This window comes from Ornithorhynchus anatinus, chromosome 13 (assembly GCF_004115215.2).
Source record: "Ornithorhynchus anatinus isolate Pmale09 chromosome 13, mOrnAna1.pri.v4, whole genome shotgun sequence".
NCBI classification, from domain to species: Eukaryota; Metazoa; Chordata; class Mammalia; order Monotremata; family Ornithorhynchidae; genus Ornithorhynchus; species Ornithorhynchus anatinus.
In genome coordinates this window covers 42,009,451-42,030,191 of record NC_041740.1, presented here as the reverse complement: position 1 = coordinate 42,030,191, position 20,741 = coordinate 42,009,451, and the positions used below count along the sequence as shown (strand labels likewise).

The 20,741-nt window shown below is 60.0% G+C and overlaps 3 protein-coding genes and 1 non-coding gene across 4 annotated transcripts; 2 read left to right on the top strand and 2 right to left on the bottom strand.

Annotated features, from left to right (window-relative positions):
* Positions 1–3,010: 3,010 nt before the first annotated feature.
* On the bottom strand, positions 3,011–4,198 carry LOC100680733 (olfactory receptor 11H6-like). Its single transcript, XM_003429367.3, has one exon. It carries the CDS (start codon positions 4,010–4,012, stop codon positions 3,011–3,013), a length of 1,002 nt encoding a protein of 333 aa, XP_003429415.2. The 5' UTR covers positions 4,013–4,198.
* A 3,694-nt stretch (positions 4,199–7,892) lies between these two features.
* On the bottom strand, positions 7,893–10,790 carry LOC114815971 (toll-like receptor 11). Its single transcript, XM_029077418.1, has 2 exons — positions 8,643–10,790; positions 7,893–8,543 (listed from the first exon to the last, which is right to left on the bottom strand). The coding sequence occupies exons 1-2, from the start codon at positions 10,788–10,790 to the stop codon at positions 7,893–7,895; spliced, it is 2,799 nt and encodes a 932-aa protein (XP_028933251.1).
* Positions 10,791–13,464: 2,674 nt separating this feature from the next.
* Positions 13,465–13,602, top strand: LOC114816311. The gene has a single exon (XR_003764075.1). It is a non-coding gene; the product is annotated as a small nucleolar RNA SNORA7 (small nucleolar RNA).
* Positions 13,603–16,094: 2,492 nt separating this feature from the next.
* LOC100092206 (olfactory receptor 4Q3-like) lies at positions 16,095–18,800 on the top strand. The gene is made up of 4 exons (XM_029077417.2): positions 16,095–16,161; positions 16,981–17,109; positions 17,319–17,396; positions 17,840–18,800. The coding sequence occupies exons 3-4, from the start codon at positions 17,362–17,364 to the stop codon at positions 18,798–18,800; spliced, it is 996 nt and encodes a 331-aa protein (XP_028933250.1). The 5' UTR covers positions 16,095–16,161; positions 16,981–17,109; positions 17,319–17,361.
* Positions 18,801–20,741: the final 1,941 nt, after the last annotated feature.

Sequence of the window (20,741 nt, the reverse complement as noted above, 5' to 3'; positions counted from 1 at the left end):
CAGTGCTCTGCAAATAATGTTATTTATTGACGACCTGTTGAGTACTAAACTTCGAACTAATCAGTCAGTGGGAAGCAGCTTGGAAAGATCACAGGTCTGGGAGTCAGAGGACCTGGCTTCTAATCCTGTCTCTGCTAATTGTCTACTGTACGACCTTGGGCAAGTCACTTAACTTTTCTGTGCCTCGTTTACCTCATCTTTTAAATTGGGATTAAACTGGACTGTAAGCCTCATGTAGGCGGGGACTGTGCCCACCTGATTACCTTGTTTCTTCCCCAGTCCTTAGCACAGTATTGGGCACATAATAAGTGCTTAAGCACCATTAAAAAATAGAAACAGATCAATGGTATTTATTGAGTGCTTACCGTGTGAAGAGCACTGTTTAAAGCACTTGGGAAAGTACATTACAACAGACTTGGTTGATGTGATCCCTTCCCACAAGAAGCCGAGAGGCTACAAACACTTGGTGAAATTCAACAGAAGCAGGTCTCATGTTCCCTGTCCGTAAGGAGGTTACACTCTAATGGGAGAGGTAGACAAAAAATATTTATAAATCGTGAGAGCATTGTGACTTTGGGCAAGTTACTTTACTTCTCTGTCCCTCATTTTCCTCATCTAGAAAAATGAGGATTAAATATATATTCTCCCCACTGTTGGACTGTGAGCCCTGTGTGGGACAGGACTTTAATCTGATCTGATTGTATTGTAGCTACCCCAGAACTGAGAACAGTGTTTGGTGCATCATAAAAGTGCTAAACAGATATCATTATTATTATCATTACTATTATTGTTGGAAGGAAGAGCAAGGATATAACAGTCCCCTAGACTGTGTGTTATGGGCAGGGAACGTGCCTGCTAATTCAGTTGAACTGTACTCTCCCTAGGACTTAGTACAGTGCTCTGCACATAGTAAGCACTCAATAAACACCACCGGTTAATTGTTAGGTAGTAAAACGACTCTACTGAGATGAAGTAACTGAATACGCGATTGATCGAATGATTTTGCAGAGTGTCCATATAGTTCTGAGGATAGAAATAAAAGACAAAGGCTTTGGGAGACTTCTGGGTTGATGCTATTTGGGGCGGTAGGAAGGGTTGTTGGGGTGGTGGGATTTCAGGAGATTTTCAAGAGGAAAGCCGTGATCTGGCAGATTTTTGGCAGGGAGTAGGTGCCGGTTGGACGAACAGCATGAGTGAAGGGTCCTCAGAGGTGGCCGAGTGGAGAGGCAGGCCCCGGGAGAAGGTGGGCATGAAAGCAGCGAAGAGAGGGAGCAGGGGAGTAGCAGGTAAAGATTGCAGAGGCATGAGATGGGGAACGCCTTGAAGCCAAGGGTCAGGAATTCTTGCGCGAGGGGGAGGGAGAAGGGTAACCTGCCCCTGGAGGGGTCTGGAAAGGGGAGAGATGCGCCGAGCGATGTTCCAGGAAGATGATCCAGGGTGGAGTATGGGTGGAAGGGAGACTTTGGGGTCGGAGCTCAGGGTCTCAGGGCCGAGGGCGCTGGACGAACGCGGGCACGCACCTGCGGGGCCTAGGTGGAAGCCGGTGGGAGCGGGCCGGTGGGCTGGTGGCGAGTGGCGGCGGGAACGGGGTCCAAGGTCTCTTCACGCTCCGCCCGCGGCTTGAAATTCATTCGTGGCGCCGCGCTCAGCCGCCTTCAGGCCCGATGGGACCCAGGGGTCCTGGCCCCGCGCGGCTCTGCGGGGGCTTCTCCCTGCGGCTGACAGTGGCACGTGTTCTCCCCCGCGGCGCTGCCTCCTCCTCCTCCCCGGCCCTTCCCTCCCGGGCGCCCCGGGGTCGGAGCCCGCAGGGCAGGGGCATCAGGCTCAGGACGGGGGTGAGCCCTGCCGGGTGCCGGGAGCCCTGGGACCGACCGAGTCCCGCGGGTCGGAGAGGTTCAGGCGCCTCCTCCCGGGGTGACTAAACGGGGATAGGCTGGGTCTGGGTTTACAGTGGCTCTCCGGGGAAAGCACCGGGGAAGGCCCAGGGGGAGTCCCAGGTTCTCAGACCGATCTCGACCTCCTGGAGCTCTCACCGTCCATCCACTCTTTCAAGTACTAAGCGTCCAGCACGGCTTCCGCATACTGCGGGTGTCCAGTCCCGTGCTCTGTACACAGAAGCCACCCGTGACAGTGCTTTGCGCACCAATGCCCAGTGCAATTTTTTGCACCCGGAAAGCTCTCAGTATGGTATGCTGCACACAGTAGATGTCCGGTACAGTGTTCTGCACATAGGCGGTTCTCAGTATGGCATGCTGCGCATAGTAGATGTCCAGTACAGTGCTGTGCACACAGGAGGTTCTCAATACGGTGTGCTTTTTTTAAAAAAAGTATTTGTTAAGTGTTCACTATGTGCCAGGCACTGTACTACGCACCGGTGTAGATACGAGTTAATCAGGTTGGGCCCAGTCCCTGTCCCACCCACGTGGGGTGCCCAGTTTTAATCCCCATTTTAGAGACGAGGTAATTGAGGCATGGAGAAGTGAAGTGACTTGCCCAAGGTGACTCAGCAGACAAGTGGTGGAGCCTGGACTAGAATCCAGGTCCTTCTGACTCGTAGGCCTGTGCGCCATCCATTATAGCACACTGCTTCACCATGGCCAGTACAGTACTAGGCATACAGTAGGTTCCCAGAAGAAGCTCAGTACATTTTGTTGTGATGGTTCAGAGGTACAAAGAGTGATCCCCGCACCCATTGAGCTTAAAGTCTAAAAGAGGAGACAAGCCAACACAATTTCGACCACCAAACAAGACTTTAGAGCAGAAGCGAAGCCCTAGCCACTCTTTCGAGTTCCTTATTTGAATCAGTGGTTTTCATTGAACGCTTATTCTGCACAGGACACTGCATGTACTAAGGTCTTAGGAGAGTACCATACCATAGAGATGGTATTCCTGCCCGCTCGCCCCCCAATCCCAGCCCCAACCCCAGCCTCTCTCTGAACCATGGTTGGAGAGATTTTCAGGGTGAGCAGTTGGGGAGCGAGTGGACTCCGTAGCATTTGCCCACCGAGGTTCATTTCTGTGGCTCCCAGGAGCTGGTCGGGTCCCTGCAGCCCCTCCCCCGCCTCGGACCCGCTCCCCGCGCCCCCAGCCCTTTCCAGAGAGCGGCCTTCATCTCCTGGTTCCGGAGGCTGTAGATGAGCGGGTTGCAGAGCGGCGTCAGCACCGAGTAGAACAGGGTCACGACTTTCTGGCCTCCTCCAGGGCTCCCGGCCCCGGGGCTCACGTAGGTGCCCATGACGGAGCCGTAGAACAATGCTACGACGGCCAGGTGGGAGCCGCAGGTGGAGAAGGCCTTGCGCCGGCCGGCGGCCGAGGGCACCCGCAGCACCGCCCGGAGCACCAGCGCGTAGGAACCCAGGATGAAGACCAAGGTGGACAAGAGGAGAAGGGAGCTGAGCCCCGCACAGGTGAGCTCCACGCCAGGTGCGGGCGTGCAGGACAGGGCCAGCAAGGGCCCCGGGTCACACAGGAAGTGGTCGATGACTCTGGGGCTGCAGAAGGGCAGCCGGGCCACCAGGTAAACAGGAAGGACGAAGCAGAGGAAGCCTCCCACCCAGCAGGTGACCACCAGGAGCGTGCAGAGCTGCGGGGTCATGATCGAGGGATAGCGCAGGGGCCGGCAGATGGCCAGGAACCGGTCAAACGCCATGACCGACAGGTGGAAGGTCTCCGTGGTGCCCAGCGAGAAGAAGCAGTAGAACTGGAGGAAACAGCCCGCGAGGGAGATGGCCTTGGTCTCGGAGAGGATGTTGGCCAGCATGTTGGGGACCGTGGAGGTGACGTAGCAGATCTCCAGGAAGGAGAAACTCCCCAGGAGGAGGTACATGGGGGTGTGGAGGCGGCGGTCCCGGCGCACGGCACAGACGATGGCCCCGTTCCCCAGCAGGGTCAGCGCGTAAGATGCGGAGAAGAAGGAGAAGAGGAGGGGCCGGATCTCCCGGCGGCATGGGAAGCCCAGGAGGACGAACCCGCTCACGGATTCAGAGTCGTTATTTTTTCCCAGGGTTTCCATTTGTCCTGGAGAAGAAATGGAGTCACGCCATCAACAGGAACCAATTAGGGCGAGGCCTGGGTGGGGATCCATGCTTTACTGGATGCCTACTGTGGGCAGAGCGTTCTACTGGGCATTAGGGGACGGGCACTTAGAGTGTGAAACCCAGGTGGGATAGGGACTGTGACCAACCTAAATAACTTGTCCCTTCCCAAGCTCCTACAAGTGTTTGACACAGAGTAAGCACTTAACAAGTACGATAAGAAAAGGGGTAGAAAGAAGAACTCGAGGGATTGTGTCCGACCTGATTATGTTATATCTACCTTAGCACTTAAAACAGTGCTTGGCACAAAATAAGCACTTAACAAATAACCACAGGTGGGTGAATTTCTCCTAGTTAGGAACCAGAGACTAGGTATCTGTCCTAGTTCTCCTGGACCTTTGACCCTGTGGACCACTCCCCCCTTCTGGAACCACTATGAGGTCCCGGGTTTGCTGACCTGCTTCTAATCTTGTTCCCTTCCCACCTCTCTGGCCGCTCCTTCTCAGTTTCCTTCACCAGTTCCTCTTCTGCCTCTCAGCTCTCAATTTTGGGTTTTGTGCAGGGCTGCTCTAGGTCCCCTGCTCTTCTGACTCTATAACCACGGTCGCGGGGAGCTCATCAGTTCCCACAGGTTCACTTCCACCTCTGTGAGGACGCTTCCCACATCTAACTCTCAAGCCCTGACTTCTCATCTAAGCAGCAATCTTGCTTCTCCTTTGGCCTCCAGGACCTCTCCATCTCTATGTCCCATCGGTTCCTCAAACAAACTCAGAATGGCTAAAATGAAACATCTTCCTTCCTAAACCCGCTCCTCTTCACAAGTCTCCCATCTCTGCCATTGACACTATCATTCTCCTTGTAAATACCTGTTCTTCTCCTCTCTTAACCCCACGTAGGACAGGGATTGTGACCGACCTGATTATATCTACCCCAGCACTTAAAACTGTGCTTGGCACAAAATAAGCACTTAACAAATACCATTATTATTATTATTACCACAATTTTAATTGTTACCAGAAGTCCACAACCTAGGGGTCATCCTCGACTCCTCGCCGATAACTTAACAAGTGTCATTATTATTGTTATTATTATTATTGTTATTAACAGTCTAGAGGGGAAAGTGAATCCAGTTACTCAGGTCAGTTCCCGCTCAAGTGGGGTGCACATTCTAAGTAGAAAGGAGAACAGGTATTGAATCCCCATTTTACAGTTGAGGAAACTGAGGCACAGAGAAGTTAATTGACTTGCCCAAGCAAGTGGCAGAGCTAGGATTAGAACGCAGGTCCTCTGAGTTCCAAGCCTGTGCTTTTTCAAATAGGCCACGCTGCTTCTTATAGGTTATTTACATCCATCCTTAGCACTTAGGTTTGTTTGCTTGTTCAACTATCTACCCACTTTTTTTTATCACTCCTTAAGTAGTTTTATATTGTTGTCCCCTGTTAGAAGGCTAACCTCTTTTGGGAAGGGATTGTATAATTTCTCTGTTTTATTTTCTAAGAGCTTAGTACAGTGCTTTGCATCCAACGGGCATCAGTGAATAATATTATTGTTACCACTATCAGTCACAGGCACATATAAATGAATCTGTCAATTACCAATCAAAAGAGCACTTAGTGGCCTGGGTTTTGGCGGGTGAGGAGGAATGAGTCAGGGGCTTTCCAACCGTGAGTCCCCAGACTTTGAGTGAGGGAGCTGGGCACATACTGGCTTCACTTCACATCGACTTTGGAAGCTTTGACTCTCCCCACAATGACCCAGAACAGACCATCCAAAAGCCATGATTCTTTCTTCTCAACCCCTGACTCTCCCCCAGCGACCTAGCATGGACCATCCAACACCCCTGATTCTTCCCCCAGTGACCCAGCATGGACTGTCCAACACCCCTGGCTCTCCCCTCTCCATCCCTGACTCTCCCCCAGTGACACTTAGTGGACACTGGTCCGTGGACCTGTCCTCTCCCCCGCCCAGGACCCGCTGATGCTTCTGACTACGTGGCTCCCTGTGGGAACGTGTGCTTTGCTGGTCCCTCTCTGGATATAGGGGCTGGAGGCTGGATGGAGAGGGGTGGACTGGCTGAACTTACAGGTCTGCAGGGATGTAAATTGGCCGATGAGACCCAGGACCGGGAGGATTTGATCCTGTGCCCACTCTCCAGGCTGTCCCCACCCCCGAAGCCCCCAATCGCCCCCGACCTACTCTCTGCTGGTCAGTGCTGAGACATCCCCTCCCCGAGCCTGCGACGGGTAGCACCGGCCCAATTGCTCCCTGAGACCCGGGCCGGGCCATTCTGTCCCACAAGAGTGGCTCTGCTTCCTCCTCACTGCCGGAATCCTCAGGTGTCAGTGGGGAAACCGAGGCACCCTTTTACCTCAAGCCGTTAGCCGCTTCTCCGAATCGAGCTGCAATCCCGGTCAGCGGGACCCGTGGACGGAGATTGAGTCCGGTGCCACGACAGCGCCGAAATGCGGTCTGGCTTTCTGGGCGGCTTGGAATTTATCCTGGCGGAAAGGGTAGGAGCGGGCGGCCCCGGCCCCGGTCCCCGGGGCAGCGGGAGGCGTCTTGCCAGTTGTCAGCGCTGCCTCTCCTCCCAGCCGGCGGCTGCCCCTGGGGTCTCCTCGAGACCGGAGCGGAGAGACGCAGCCCCGGGGGAGAGGCCGAGGTCCGCCCTGGGATCTCGGCAGGGACGAGGGAGGCAGGTCCCCGAAACCCCTCCGTCCCAAGCGTTTAGTACCTTGCTCTGCAGACGTAAGAGCTCAATAAATACGAACGACCGATCGACTGTTTGACCCTTGCCGGGCCCGATCCCCGGGGAGAAGGAGCCGGTTTAAAGGCTGCCAAGTCCCGTCCTCTGAGCCGCATCCCGGCTCGCGTTCCGACGAACGCCGGGTCTGGCCACAGGCCCCGTCGGGAGAGGGGACCGCTCGGATCTGGAAGGAGAGAGTGGGGCCGGGGGCCTGGGAGGAGAAGGGGGACGGACAGGAGGCCAAGCCAGGCTGGGAGTGGAGAAATTCACAAAGAGAGAAACCGGCTCGCTTCCCCGGCCAGTCCTCCAACGAGAGTCCGGTAGCTTCCAGCCCAGCGGAGGCTGTCTACACCGCCTCCCGGGCTCAAAGCCGCCCCCGGTTCCACCCGATGGACAACAGTGTCCCTCCCGTTCCTGGCCACGGCCGCCCTTCCTCCTTCTCCTCCTCTTCCTCCACTCCATCATGTCTACCCACTCTGTTAAATCGTATTCTCCCAAGCGCTTAGTACAGTGCTCTGGACACGGTAAGCGTTCGGCAAATGCCACTGATGGATCGATTGATTAATCGATCATCCTCATCATCATCCCCCCCAGCAGCGTTGTTCTGAACCCCCCCTGGGCGCAGAGCGCTGTGGGGGGCGCCTAGAGGATAGAAGGAATAGAAGTCGAGGTTCCTGATCTAGAGGCACTCGGAGTGGAAGCGGGAGCAGGCGGACCCAAAGTGACCGAGAGGTGGACGCCGGAAACAGTAACCGGCTAAGGTGCCTAAAGATAGAACGATAATGGTGGTGTTCTTTAAGCGCTTACCACGTGCCAGGCACTGTACTCGGCGCTGGGGTGGACACAAGGAAATCAGGTTGCACACAGTCGCGGGCCCGCACGGGACTCCCACTCTTAATCCCCATTTGACAGATGAGGTCACCGAGGCCCAGAGAAGTTTAGAACAGTGCTTGGCGCAGAGTGAGCGCTTAACAAATGCCATCGTTATTCTGAAGTGGCTCGCCCGAGGGCACACAGCCGAGAAGTGGCGGGACGGGGGTTAGGACCCACGCCCTCCGAGTCCCAAGCCCGGGCTCGCCCCTCCGAGCTCTGGCCGGGCCCGGCCGCGAGGGCCCCTAGTCCTCCCGCCCGGCCGCCTCCAGCCGCTCCCTCAACGTCTCCCAGAACTCGGTCCGTTCGGCCTCGGCCCCGGCCCCCGGCCCCGCCCCCGGCCAGCGCAGGACGGCCCCGGGGCCGAGGAGCCGGGCCAGGCCGGGGCAGCCGGGCGGCCGGCCGCGGCCCGCGGGGTCCCGGACGAGCAGCAGCAGGCGGGGCGGGCCGGGCGCGTCCAGCAGGTGTTGCGTGGCCAGGCGCAGGGCCAGGGCGAGCCAGGGGCTGCGCAGCGCCCGGGGGCTGAGGACGCACAGGGCGGCGCGGCTGGCCGCCAGCCCCGCCGCCACCCCGTCCGCCCGGGCCCGGCCCGGCACGAAGTCCCGCTCGGGCAGGCAGAGCCGCAGAGCCCGGCCCGGCCCGGCCGCCTCCTCCAGGGCGGGCAGCAGCTCCCGCACCACCCAGCCCCGGTCGCGGGCGCAGTGCGCCACGAAGGCGTCGTAGCGGTAGGGGCCCCGCGGCCGCCGGGCCGGCAGCAGCCGCCGCAGCAGGAGGCAGCGGCCCCGCCGGCCGGAGCCCGAGGCCCGGCCGCGCAGGGCGGCGGCCGGCAGGAGCGGGAGCAGCAGCAGCGGCAGCAGCAGCGCGGAGCTGGCCAGGAAGAGGAGCAGGCCGGGGCCCTGCGGCGGGCAGTGGGCGTGCAGGAAGGGGAGCAGCGGGGCGCGGCCGGGGCCGGGGCCGGGGCCGGGGCCGGGGCCGGGGCCGGGGCCGGGGCCGGCGCCCGGGGCCGCCGCCCGGGCCTCGCACTCGGCCCCCTCCAGGCCCGACACGTAGGAGGCGGGGGCCCGCGCCGCCCACGGGCCCAGCCAGGCGCCGTCGCAGCCGCAGGCGAAGGACACGTGGCGAAAGTAGACGAAGGCCGGCAGCCGCGGGAGCCGCTCCTCCAGCTCCGGCCCCGGCTCCAGCGCCTCCTCGGAGCTCAGCCGCACCAGGCGCAGCCGGGCCCGGCCCGGGCCCGCCGGCTCCAGCGCTTCGGCCGACAGGGCGCTCAGCCCCACGCGGTGCAGCAGCAGCACCCGCAGCGCCGGCAGAGGCCCCAGCAGGTCGGCCAGCCGTTCGCTCCGGTGGCCGGGCGGGGCCGGGCCCAGGCCCAGGTCCCGCAGCTCCAGCACCCGCAGGCGCGGGAGCCCCAACAGCCGCAGGCCTCCCCTGCCCTCGCCGTCGGCGCGGAAGCGCAGCCGCTCCAGGCGCGGGAGGGCGGGGAAGAAGTGGCGGGAGCCGGCGGCCGCGAAGGGCTCGGGGCTGCAGCCGCGCAGGTCGAGGCGGCGCAGGGCCGGGAAGGGCGCCGTGGCGTTCCAGGGGTCGGTCAGCAGGTAGTGGGCGCGCACCACCAGCGTCTCCAGCGCCGGGAAGGCCTCGGCCTTGTGCACCGTGAACTGGACGTAGCTGCCCTCGGCCCGCAGCTCCAGATGGCGCAGCGCGGGCGGCCACGGCGGGTAGAGCTCCAGGTCCCCGGCCGTGCCCAGGCGCAGCCGCCGCAGCCCCGCGGGGCCCCGCAGATGGCTCCCGGGCACGACGTGGAGGTTCGTGTCCAGGAGCCCCAGGGCCGTCAGCGCGGGCAGCGGCGCCAGCCAGCCGGGCGTCAGCCTGCCCAGCGGGTTCCCGCTCAACTCCAGCTCCCGCAGCCGCCGCAGCGGGCCCAGCTCCCCGCCCTGCAGGTGGTCCAGCCCGTTCCCCTCCAGGCGCAGCCTCCGGAGCTGCCCCAGGCAGGCGAAGGCGCCGGGCTCCAGGGCGCTCAGGTTGTTGTGCGACAGGTCGAGGGCGCGCAGGCCCGGGCCGCCCTCGGCCGGCCCCGGCCCGCTCCCGAAGCCTCCCGGACCCCGGCACAGGGCGGCGGGGCCCAGCCCCGTCCGGGACAGGTCGAGGCTCCGCAGCCGCGGCAGGGCGGCCAGGAAGCCCGGAGGCAGCTCCCGCAGGGCGTTGGCCCGCAACCCGAGAGCCTCCAGCCGGCGCAGGCCCCGCAGGGACTCCAGCCGCAGCCTCTCCACGCGGTTCCCCGCCAGCTCCAGGCGGAGCAGCTGGAAGCGCGCCGATGCGGGTCCCGGCACCTGGGCCGCCCCCGTGGCCGCCAGCGAGAGCGCGTCCACGCCGCGCAGCCCCGACCGCATCAGCTCGGCGGCGCGCACTCGGGTGCCGTCCAGCTTCAGGGAGAGGAGCCGCAGGCCGCGCAGGGCTCCGGCCGGCCCCGTCCCGCGGAGCCGTGGGTTGGCGGACACGTCGAGGGTCTTCAGGTCCCCGCGCCCGAGCCCGGGAAACAGCCGCCGCAGCTCCTGCAGCTGGGTCAGGCAGCTGGGGCCCAGGGCGAGGTGGCGCAGCAGGCGGGGTAGCCGCACGGCCCGGCTCGGCCGCAGGCAGTAGCCCTGGAAGGACAGGACCCTCAGCGCGGCCACGGGGTCCAGCGCGCCCGGGGGCAGGCGCAGGGCGGCGCAGCGGGGCGCCAGGTGCACCAGGTGGAGCTGGCGCAGCGCGCCCAGGCCCCGGAACGCCCCTTGTTGGACGCGGGTGGGACCCAGCTGCAGCCTCAACTGCCGCAGCTCCGAGAAGCGCGCAAAGACGCCGCCGGGCAATAGGGGGACGGTGCCCTCCAGGCACAGCGCGGTGGCGCGGGCGGGCACGCGCTCGAGGACCGTCGCCAGGCGGGTCACGTTCGCACAGGCCACGAGGAGCCCGGGCCCGGTCGGGCCGGACGGGCCGGACGGGCCAGGACAGCGCGGGGCGAGGGCGCGGGCGTGGGGCAGCAGGCCGCTGTCCAGCACGGTGCAGCCCGGGACCGTCCAGGCCCGGGCCGCTGGCGGGGTCGCCGGCGGGGGCGGCGGCAGGAGCAGCAGCGCAAACAGCAGCCGTGGTGAGGGTAGGGGTCCTCCCATCTCTGGCGACTCCGCTCCTGGGAAACCGGACAGGTCAGGACCGACCCCGCTTTCGGTCCCCTCGCGGGGACCCCGGCCGACCCGGGGAGAGGAGCTCCCGGGGAGGAAGGCCGTTTGCGAGGGGCGGGGGCGGGGGGGGGGGAGGAATCGGTCGATCCGTCAATTAATCGTTGGTATTTATTGAGAGCTCACCCTGGGCAGAGCGCTGTACTGAGCGCTCGGGAGAGTACAGTACATCAGAGTTGGGAGACACATCCCCTGCCCACAAGGAGCTTACGGTCTAAAGAGGGAGACGACGGTTAGGAAAATAAATTATGGATGCCTACGTGATGCTTCGGGGCTGATGAGCGTGTGGGGTGGGGCAAGGGGAGAGAGGCAACTACGGTCAAAAAAGGGAGGGTGAGAATGGGGTGGGGACTGGGTTCTCCTGGGCTGGGACCCCTGGGTCTTCACTCTTTTCCTCACTCTGGCAAGGAGCCGGCGGGACCAACCCGGAAAGAGGATCCGGACAGGCGGGACCTCCCCGAACAGGGGACAGGACGACGCTCGGACAAAACCCCAGGAGGTGGGCTGGGTTCAGGGTACGGGGAATTCCCTTGGGGGCCTGGACTCCCAGCGATGCTCTGGCCCCGGGAAGAATCGGGGATCCCCGGAGAGGGGGGCGGCTAGGGAGGAGGGGAAGAGGGTAATCGAAATTCTGTCCCTCCCTCCCTCCGTTTCCCTCTCTGGCACAGCCCCCAGCCCCGACCCCAGGCCACCCCCAACTCACCCGTTACTCCTCGGCGCGCTGGCCCCGGCGGCCGCTCAGTGGCCAGGGGAGAGGGAGTGGAGGAAGGGGAGGTCCAGCCCTGCAGTCCACTGGCCGGGTGCTACCGCGGCCCTTGAACGATGCCAACTCTGAGCTTCGTGAAGTGTCCAGGAGCCCCCGGACCGGGCTCCGAAGGTCCCGCGTCCACCAGCTCCCCCGTTGTTCCCTCATCCCGCCCGGGGCCTCGGGCTCAGTTCCTCCTGCAGAAGTTACTTTCATTTGCGGGGGAAGGGGCTCCAGTCTCCCCATTCCTCCTCGCAGCCCCCCAATCCCACACAGCCCCCGGATGCGGGAAGGAGAAGGAAGTCACGACCGGGTGGGCGGCGACGGAGGGAGGCTAAGGGCGGACGGGTGAGGGGAGAGAACCGCTGAGATGGGAAGTTGGGGCCGAGCTGGGACTCTCTTCCTACACTCGTAGACCTCAGGGGCCGGGAGGGGCTTCTGGGGTCGTCGTGTACTGTCTCCTGCCTCCTGGGAGGTGAGTGATTAACCGCTCCAAGAAAACCGGCTCTTTTTTCCTTAAAGATTCCAGGCTTGGAGGCGCCACACTTCAGTCGCTCATTCTGATGCTTCGCTTCCCCGATAGTCGGGAAGTTCTATTATTATTATTGTATAATATTAGTTAAGCGCTTACAATGTGTCAACCATTGTTCTTAATGCTGGGGTAGATACAAGTTAATCAGCTTGGACAAAGTCCCTGTTCTACATGGGGATCACAGCCTAAGTAGCAGGGAGAATCAATTTGGGTATTCATTCATTAATTAATTCATTAATTCGTAATTATTGAGATCTTACGGTGTGCAGAGTACTGTACTAAGCGCTTGGGAGAGTACGATATAATAATACACAGACATATTCCCTGCCCACAACGGTCTTACAGTCTAGAGGGGGAGACAGATATTAATATAAATTAAAAAATTACAGATAGGTACATAAGTCCTGTGGGGCTTACATAAGTACTGTGGGGCTGGAAGGGGAGATGAATAAAGGGAGCAAGTCAGGGCGACGCAGAAGGGAGTAGGAGAAGAAGAGAAAGGAAGGTTTAGTCAGGGAAGGCCTCTTGGAGGAGTTGTGCCTTCAATAAGGCTTTGAAGTTGGGTAGAGTAATTGTCTGTCTAATTTGAGGAGGGAGGGCGTTCCAGGCCACAGGCAGGATGTGGGCGGCGAGACGAGCTGGAGATACGGTGAGAAGACTAGCATTAGAGGAGCAAAGTGTGCAGGCTGAGTTGTAGTAGGAGAGTAGCAAGGTGAGGTAGGAGGGGGCAAAGTGATTGAGTGCTTTAAAGCCGATAGGAGTTTTTGTTTGATGCGGAGGTGGTTGGGCAACCACTGGAGGTTCTTGGGGAGTGAGGAAACATGGACTGAAAGGTTTTGGTAGAAAAATGAACCGGGCGGCAGAGTGAAGTCTGGACTGGAGTGGGGAGAGACAGGGGGCAGGGAGGTCAGCAAGGAGGCTGATACAGTAATCAGGGCGGAATAGGATAAGTGCTTGGATTAACTTGGTTGCAGTTTGGTTGGATAGGAAAGGGCGGATTTTAGTTAAGCCTCATGGTGACTTTACTGTTAGACTGAGGCCGCGAGAAGCCTGAAACTCCGGTCTCCTACTCACAGTCCCCTACGGCTTTTATTTTAGTGTCTTTTTGGATCTATTCCTCTCCTTGCTTTTTAAGTTGTTTTTGTGTTCTTAGGTTTATTTTTTCCGTATGTGCTTGTCGCCAGTTTCTCCCCCCTTAATTCTTAGATTGTGAACCCCTTAAAGGCCAGGGACCCCTGTCTAATTTTCACCCGTGTTCTCTTAACCTAGAGTTTAGTATAGGGCTACTTGCAAAGTGAGAACTTTAATAAACACTGGTACACACTTATTGACCCCTCTCAGGATCGCACTTGGAGAGCTTCCAGTACTCTACCAATCTCGACTAAGGGAGGGAGAGTCAAGCAGAAGCATACCCATTCCATTCCTGGCTTAGGCAGTGGCTAGCGAATGGAAGGCAATCTGCTGCAAGTCAAAACTCACCTCGGCTGAGCAGCAGCGGCATGGGAGAGAGTCGAGGGCTGACACTCAAGTTGACTGCGCTGAAGAAGGCAATGGTAAACCACTTGCGTATTTTTACCAAGAAAACTCTATGGATACACTACTAGAACGATTGTAGATGGAGATGGAGCGTTCTGGGAGAAATGTGTCCATGGAGTCGCTTTGGGTCGAAGACGACTCGACAGCCAAGACAAGACAAAGCACTTATCGAAGGCACATTTCCTCCAAGAGGTCTTCCCTAACTAAGCCTTCACATCCTCTTCTCTCATTCCCTTCTCCCTAATTTTTTCCCTTCATTAACGTCCCCCCCACCAGCCCCAAAGCACTTATGTACATATCCGTAATTTATTTATTTATATTTTCTGTCTCCCTCTCTAGACTGTAAACTCGTTGTGGGCAGGAAATTTACCTACCACTACTGCTATTTGCTATTCCTTGCCGGACGACGCAGACCCCTCCCCTCTACGGGAATGACCTTTGCAAAGGTCGGGAGTGGGCGTGGGAGGCAGCAGGTTGGAGGGAGCAGGTGTGAAGGAGCTGGAGAGCTTGGATCTGCTCATGTCAGCCCGGATCCCAGTTGGAGGTCAATGGTGGCAGGCAGATGTCGGCTCTCCTTCCTGAGCTTCCTTCCACTTCGACCCTCCCGCAGCCTCCGGTTTATGTTCCTCTGTCCTCTCCTCCCCTGTCCCGTCCTGCCCTGTCCTTCCCTTCTCTCCTTTTGGTCTTCCTGCGGGCAACAGCTCTCCCCGGACACCGAAAGCCCGAATAGAATCTGACATAATAAGAATAATAATAATGGTATTTGTTAAACACATGATTTGCCAAGCACTGTTCTAAGCGCTGGGGTAGATACGAGGTAATCAGGTTGTCTCACGTGGGGCTCATAGTCTTAATCCCCATTTTACAGAGGAGATCACTGAGGGTCAGAAAAGTTAAGCGACTTGTCCAAAGGCACACAGCTGACAGGTGGAGGAGCAAGATTAGAACCCACGACCTCTGACTCCCAAGCCCGGGTTCTTTCCACTAAGACAGGCTGCTTCAGAACCCACGTTCTCTGGAGGCGGGATCCGGGTGGGGACGGTAGGGTGGAGGGTTTGGAGGGGCTGCGGCTCCATCATTAGCCCCAAACGGTCGTGAAGCGGGCAGGAAGGTGGAAAGAGGAGCGAGATGAAACGCCAACGGAAGTTTAGCCCTTCCCCCATCTAGATTCCTCCAATCGCTCGGAGCATCCCCTCGGGGCATCGCCTCCGGGCATCGCTCCAGGGCATCACCCCGGGGCATCTCCTCAGGGCGCCATCACCTTGGGGCATCGTCTCCGGGCTCCCTCAGAAGTCTCCCCTGAGCAGCGATGGAATTCACACAGCTTGTTAATCTGGGTGAGTGAGTCGGCAAGGTCTTGGGAGGGCGGTGGAGAGGGAGGAGGGAGGAGGGAGGAGGGGAGAGGGGGGATGGGGAAGGGGGAAGAGTATTTCCAAGACGGAAGACCCCTCCCGCCATTTGTCTTCCTCCCCTCCCTGCGCCACGCAGCGTTATAAAGGGATGAGGCCAGCGGAGCGCAGGCTGGGGCAGTGCTGGCCCCTGAGCGGCTCCAGGAGCTCAGACTGGTAAAGGCCCCAGCACAGCCGCCCCCCGCCCTTGACCCCTGCGCTGTGGCCTCCGCTCCTCGACCATCGCCCTCTTCCGCCTCCTCAGCCTCCCGCTCCTTCCACTACGACGGGAACCGCGGTCCTCAGGCTGCCCTGCCTCTCTCTCTCTCTCTCTGTGTAAGGGGCGGGGGAGCCGGGGGAGCCACGGGGGCCTAGGCCACCTTCTCCCTCCCCCTCTCACTAACCTAGCTCCTGCCCTCAGTCGAATCGGGCCCTGAGCGGGGAGACAGACCAGAACGGCCCTTCCACCCTGCGGGTCTAACCCCACTCCCGCTGCTCGCAATTTCTCTAGTTCCTCTGGCTCCGTACTCGTGGGGAGCTGTTGATCTTTCCAGGGCCGTGTGTTCCCCCGCCCCCGCCCCCAGCATTCTAGTGTGGCGTTGGGTGGCTCTGCATGGTGACAAATTTCTGCTTCCTGTTCTGTTTCTGCCCCACGGATCGGAATAGCGGGGAAATCTTCTGCCTCAGATCGAGTTGCCATAGTTGACCGGGACGGAAGGCGCTGAAGGACAGATTAGATACCGGGGTGGGGTTGGGGTTGGGGTCAAATTCTTCAGATTTAGATCCTGACGAGGGGATTTAGGGCCGGACCGAGACTCCTGTTCTAGCCCATGGCAAGGTCCCGGGACCTTGGAGCTGGGTCGGACACTAATGTATCATTTGGACGATCCCGGTTTACTTCAGTGCTCTGCACAAAGTAAGCTCCTAATCAACCCCACTGATGATGATCCCCCTGTCAGCAGGTAGGATGGCTGCTAAGCAATCAGGACTCACATACTGACATCTTTGCAGGACTCTGAACATGGAAATTTCGTTGTCACCCCGAGCAGCAAGAATTATTGCACTTTGCACGAAAGGTCTACCTGAAGTATTTCCTGAAGCAGAGTAAGCCCATTTCCGCGCAGGCTCCTAGCTCGAGAAACGTGATCACGACTTCTCTGGTCTGGAACAGAGTTAGGAGACTGCTTCCTCAACCTTCTCTTGGGCATTTTGAACACCCAGGTCCATGCTTTCTCGTTCTTTGACCATCCCAGTGGCCCTACCCTTCTCTAATTCTCTCCCATGGCATTTAAGCCCTCACTTTGTGCCAGGCCCTGCACTAAGCTCTGGGGTGCATACAAGCAAATCGTGTTGGACACAGTCCCTGTCCCACGCGGGGTTCACAGACTCAATCCCCATTTTACAGATGAGGTAACCGAGGCTCGGAGAAGTGAAGTGACTTGCCCCGGGTCACACAGCAGACCAGTGGGGGAGCCGGGATTAGAACCCATGACCTTCTGACACCCAGGCCCGTGCTCTATCCACTAGCCATGATGCTTCTCTATCCTATCCCCTAAATCTTTCCTTACACCCAGACACAGGAGGCCTCATGCACAGGGAGTCGGGCCAAACCAATCATTAGTTCGAGAAGGCAAAACACACTAACCACAGATCTTCCAAAGACAGGTCCTTTTATTCATTCTTCTGTCCGCTGTTCCGCCCAGAAGAGCGCTAGGCCGAAGCCGTAGACACAGTGGCTATTGTTCTAGGAGTAGCTCCTTGGGCTACGTTCTGATTGGTCCAAGAGCTCACCTGATTGACAGCTGCCCTCCTCACTCCTCGCCCAGTCGTCATCTCTCAGGCTCCCCTGCCGCTCTCCGCTTCTTACTTTTCCGCTCTCATCATCCACTGCTCCGATTGCTCATGCGCTTTGTTCCTCCCCAGATCCTCGTCTGACCGGACCTCGCTCTGATTCTCTCGCCTCGGAAACTTCGTTCAAACTCTTCCCCGGTCCCTGGTACTCCCTCCAGTGGGGAGGTCTAGAGGAGAAAGGGGTGCAGGGGAACTGTCCAGGTGAGCGGTGGGATGGGACGGTCCGGGGTCCGGGGAGGCAGGGGAAGCAGTGCGGGGTCCAGGGTGCGGAGGGGTAAGTTGGGGGAGGGGCAGGTGGAGCAGTGGGACTGTCCATTGTGCAGAGGGGTGAGCAGTGGAGCGGAACGGACCGGGGGTGGGGGGAAGCAAGAGGGGGGCGGTGTCTGACAGTCTGTCCTGCCTCTGGACAGAGCACCTGGGCCGGCTGAGCTGCCTGAAGCCAACGTGGCCCCGATGACACCCAGCGCCTGTCACGGGCCGTCAGACAGGTAGCCCTCACCCCAACTCCACCAAACCCCGTCCTACCCACCCCAGAGAGTACCCGGAAGGCCATGGCTGGGGTTCTGTCTGAACGGACTCCTCGGGGCTGACCTGTCCTGCTCACGGTGGCCCTGCTGGCCTTGGTGGGCTCCCCCCCCAGCCCCCGCCGCCCGACTCATTCCCCTTCCCAATCCCAGGGACCCGACACCCTGATCCTCGGGAAACAGGATCCCTGGAATCAAGCCCGACCCTCTCCTGCTCTCCCCGAGCCGGCCTCTCGCCTTCTGTCCCTCTGCCGGCTCTGCCCTTTCCCAGGCAGAGAAACAAGGGGCCTGACGCTCGGGTCCCCGCCCGCATCGGCGACTCCTTCCCTCCCGGTTAAACTTCCGCCGGCGGGGTCGGGGGTCTGCCCTCAGTACCCCCTGCCTGAGCCGGACCCTCCCGTGTGCAGGTCCCTCAGGGCCGAGAAGAGCGCGAACAACTCTGCCGTGACGGAGTTTGTCCTCCTGGGACTGCCCTCTTCCCGGGCGCCGCGGCTGCTTCTCTCCTGCCTCTTCTCGGCGGCCTTCGCGGCCATCGTGCTGGGGAACCTCCTGATTGTGGTGTCCGTGCGCGCTGACCGGCGCCTCCTGCAAGCGCCCATGTACTTGTTTCTGGCCCACCTGGCCTTCCTGGACCTGGGCCTAGGCTGCGTCACCGTGCCCAAGGTCCTGGAAGACCTCCTGCGGGGCCGGAACACCATCTCCTTCCCGGCCTGCCTGGCCCAGGTGTGCGCCCTGCACCTGCTGGGGGCCAGCGAGATGCTCCTGCTCACGGCCATGGCCTTCGACCGCTACGTGGCCATTTGCCGGCCACTGCGCTACCTGGCCGTCATGGACGGGCGCCTGCGCCGCCGCCTGGTGACCGCCTGCTGGGCCGGGGGCTTCGTGCACTCGGCCACGCAGGCCGCCCTCGTCCTGCGGCTCCCGTTCTGCGGCCCCAACCGGCTGGACAACTTCTACTGCGACGTCCCCCAGCTCACCAAGCTGGCCTGCGCCGACACCGCCGTCGTGGAGGCGCTCATGGTGGCCAACAGCGGCCTGCTGTCCCTCGCCTGCTTCGTCGTCCTGCTCGCCTCCTACACCGTGATCCTGGCCACGCTGAGGTCGCGCCTGCGCCACGGACGGGGCCTGGCCACCTGCGCCTCGCACCTGACCGTGGTCAGCCTGATCTTCGGGCCGTGCGTTTTCATCTACCTGCGGCCCTTCCGCAGCTTCCCGGTCGACAAGGTGATCTCCGTCTTCTATACCGTAGTCACCCCGGGCCTGAACCCGCTCGTCTACACGCTGCGGAACGCCGAGGTGAAGGCGGCCACCCAAAGGCTGGGGCGGACGCTCGCTGCCTCCTGCCGCCGCCGGCGGCCGGGAGAGTGACCCGCCCGGGACTCGATCCGCAGACGGAGCCCCGGCTGGGTCGTCCCCCGTCCCCTCCCCGCCGTCCCGGGGGTCGCTGCTGCGGCTGGGGACGGGATCGAAGCTTTCTGGGGCGGAGGGTGGGGTCGAAGGGCGGGAGGGGTCCCCGCCCAGTCCGTCATTAGGTTGGAAACCTCGTTAAAGAGAGATGGGAAGAGTCCCTCCCCCTTCCCACACCCCAAACCCGGCTGCCGAGCGCGAAGCATTGGCGTCGTCTCCACTGACGCTCGCCTGGAAGGGATCAGTCCTCCTGAAGCACCCCAAAGGACCGCCCTCGGGCCCCTCCACGCCCTGTCCCGGGCTGCCGGGGGGACTGACCAACTTCCCCGCTCGGGCCGGGGGAGAGGAGAGGGGCTCTTCTGACTGGAGGCGGCCTGGGCCTCCTTTCTCCGAGCTCCGGCAGGAGGCGCAGCACGCTCCCCCCGAGTTCTCCCCTCATTCATTCCATAGTATTTATTGAGCGCTTACACTGTGCAGAGCACTGTACTAAGCGCTTGGAATGGACAATTCGGCAACAGATAGAGACAATCCCTGCCCAGTCACGGGCTCACAGTCTAAACGAAGGAGACAGCAAAGCAAAGCAAAGCAGAACCAAACAATATTTTCATTACCCTATTTATTTTGTTAATGAAATGTACATCGCCTTGATTCTATTTAGTTGCCATTGTTTTTTACGAGATGTTCTTCCCCTCGACTCTATTTATTGCCATCGTTCTTGTCTGTCCGTCTCCCCCGATTAGACCGTAAGCCCGTCAAACGGCAGGGACTGTCTCTATCTGTTGCCGACTTGTTCATTCCAAGCGCTTAGTACAGTGCTCTGCACCTAGTAAGCGCTCAATAAATACTATTGAATGAACAAACAAGACAACATCATCAAGACAAATAGAGTCAAGGAGGTACACACCTCATTAACAAAATAAATAGGGTAATAAATAATGTATACAAATGAGCACAGTGCTGAGGGGAAGGGAAAGGGGAAGAGCAGAGGGTGGGGGAGCAGAGGGAAAGGGGGGCTCAGTCTGGGAAGGCCTTCTGGAGGCGGTGAGCCCTCCCGCTGAGCTCTTCATTCCCACGCGAGCTCTCCGTTTCCACCCGAGCTCTCCATCCCCAGCTGAGCTATCCGCTCCCCCCGAGTCCCGCGGGCCTCAGGCTGCCGGTCTCAGAGAAGTCACACGCCCTCCGGTTATCCCAAGCAAGGCCGCGGAACTTGGGGCTCTGCGGATCGGAGGGTGTCCGGGAGGGCCCAGGAGGGTCCTGGCTGCCCACACCGGTGGCCGAGTTCGGGGTGGTGGAAGCAGAAGCGCCATAAACACATCCCCGAACCTGTCCCTGTCAGCCCCTCCCTCTTATCTCTCTAGGACAGTCCCAGCCTCACTAGGGGCTCTCCCAGCTTCCCTCCCTGTCTCTCCCTCCCCCATAAGGAGTGTCCCCCACTCCCATCCCACTGGGGTTCCTGGGGGTATTTCCGGCAGGCCGCGGCCGGCCAGGCTGCAATGCGATACAACCAGGAGGGAGTTCGCTCAGAGCGATTCTGCCACCCCTTCCTGCCGCACAGAACTTAGGTCCTCCTGCCGGCAGCCAGCCCTTTCTGGCATCCTAAATGACCCTATTCCTCTGCGGGACCCCAGCTGACCGGTCTTGTCCAGTGGAGCTGGCTTCAGAAGCTCTCCAGACCCTTGGGAGAAGCGCAGGGATAGGGACGTGGTCAATGAGAAGAGATAATTATTATCATTCCCATCAGGGCTCCTCCCCACCGTGTCTGCAGCGGAGGGCTGGTACTCCTGGTGCTTCCTGGGAGAGACCCGGGGTGAGGGTCAGGGGTTTGATGATGATGACGGTGGTGGTATTTGTTAAGCGCTTACTATATGTCAAGCACTGTTCTAGGCTCTGGGGTATATTAAC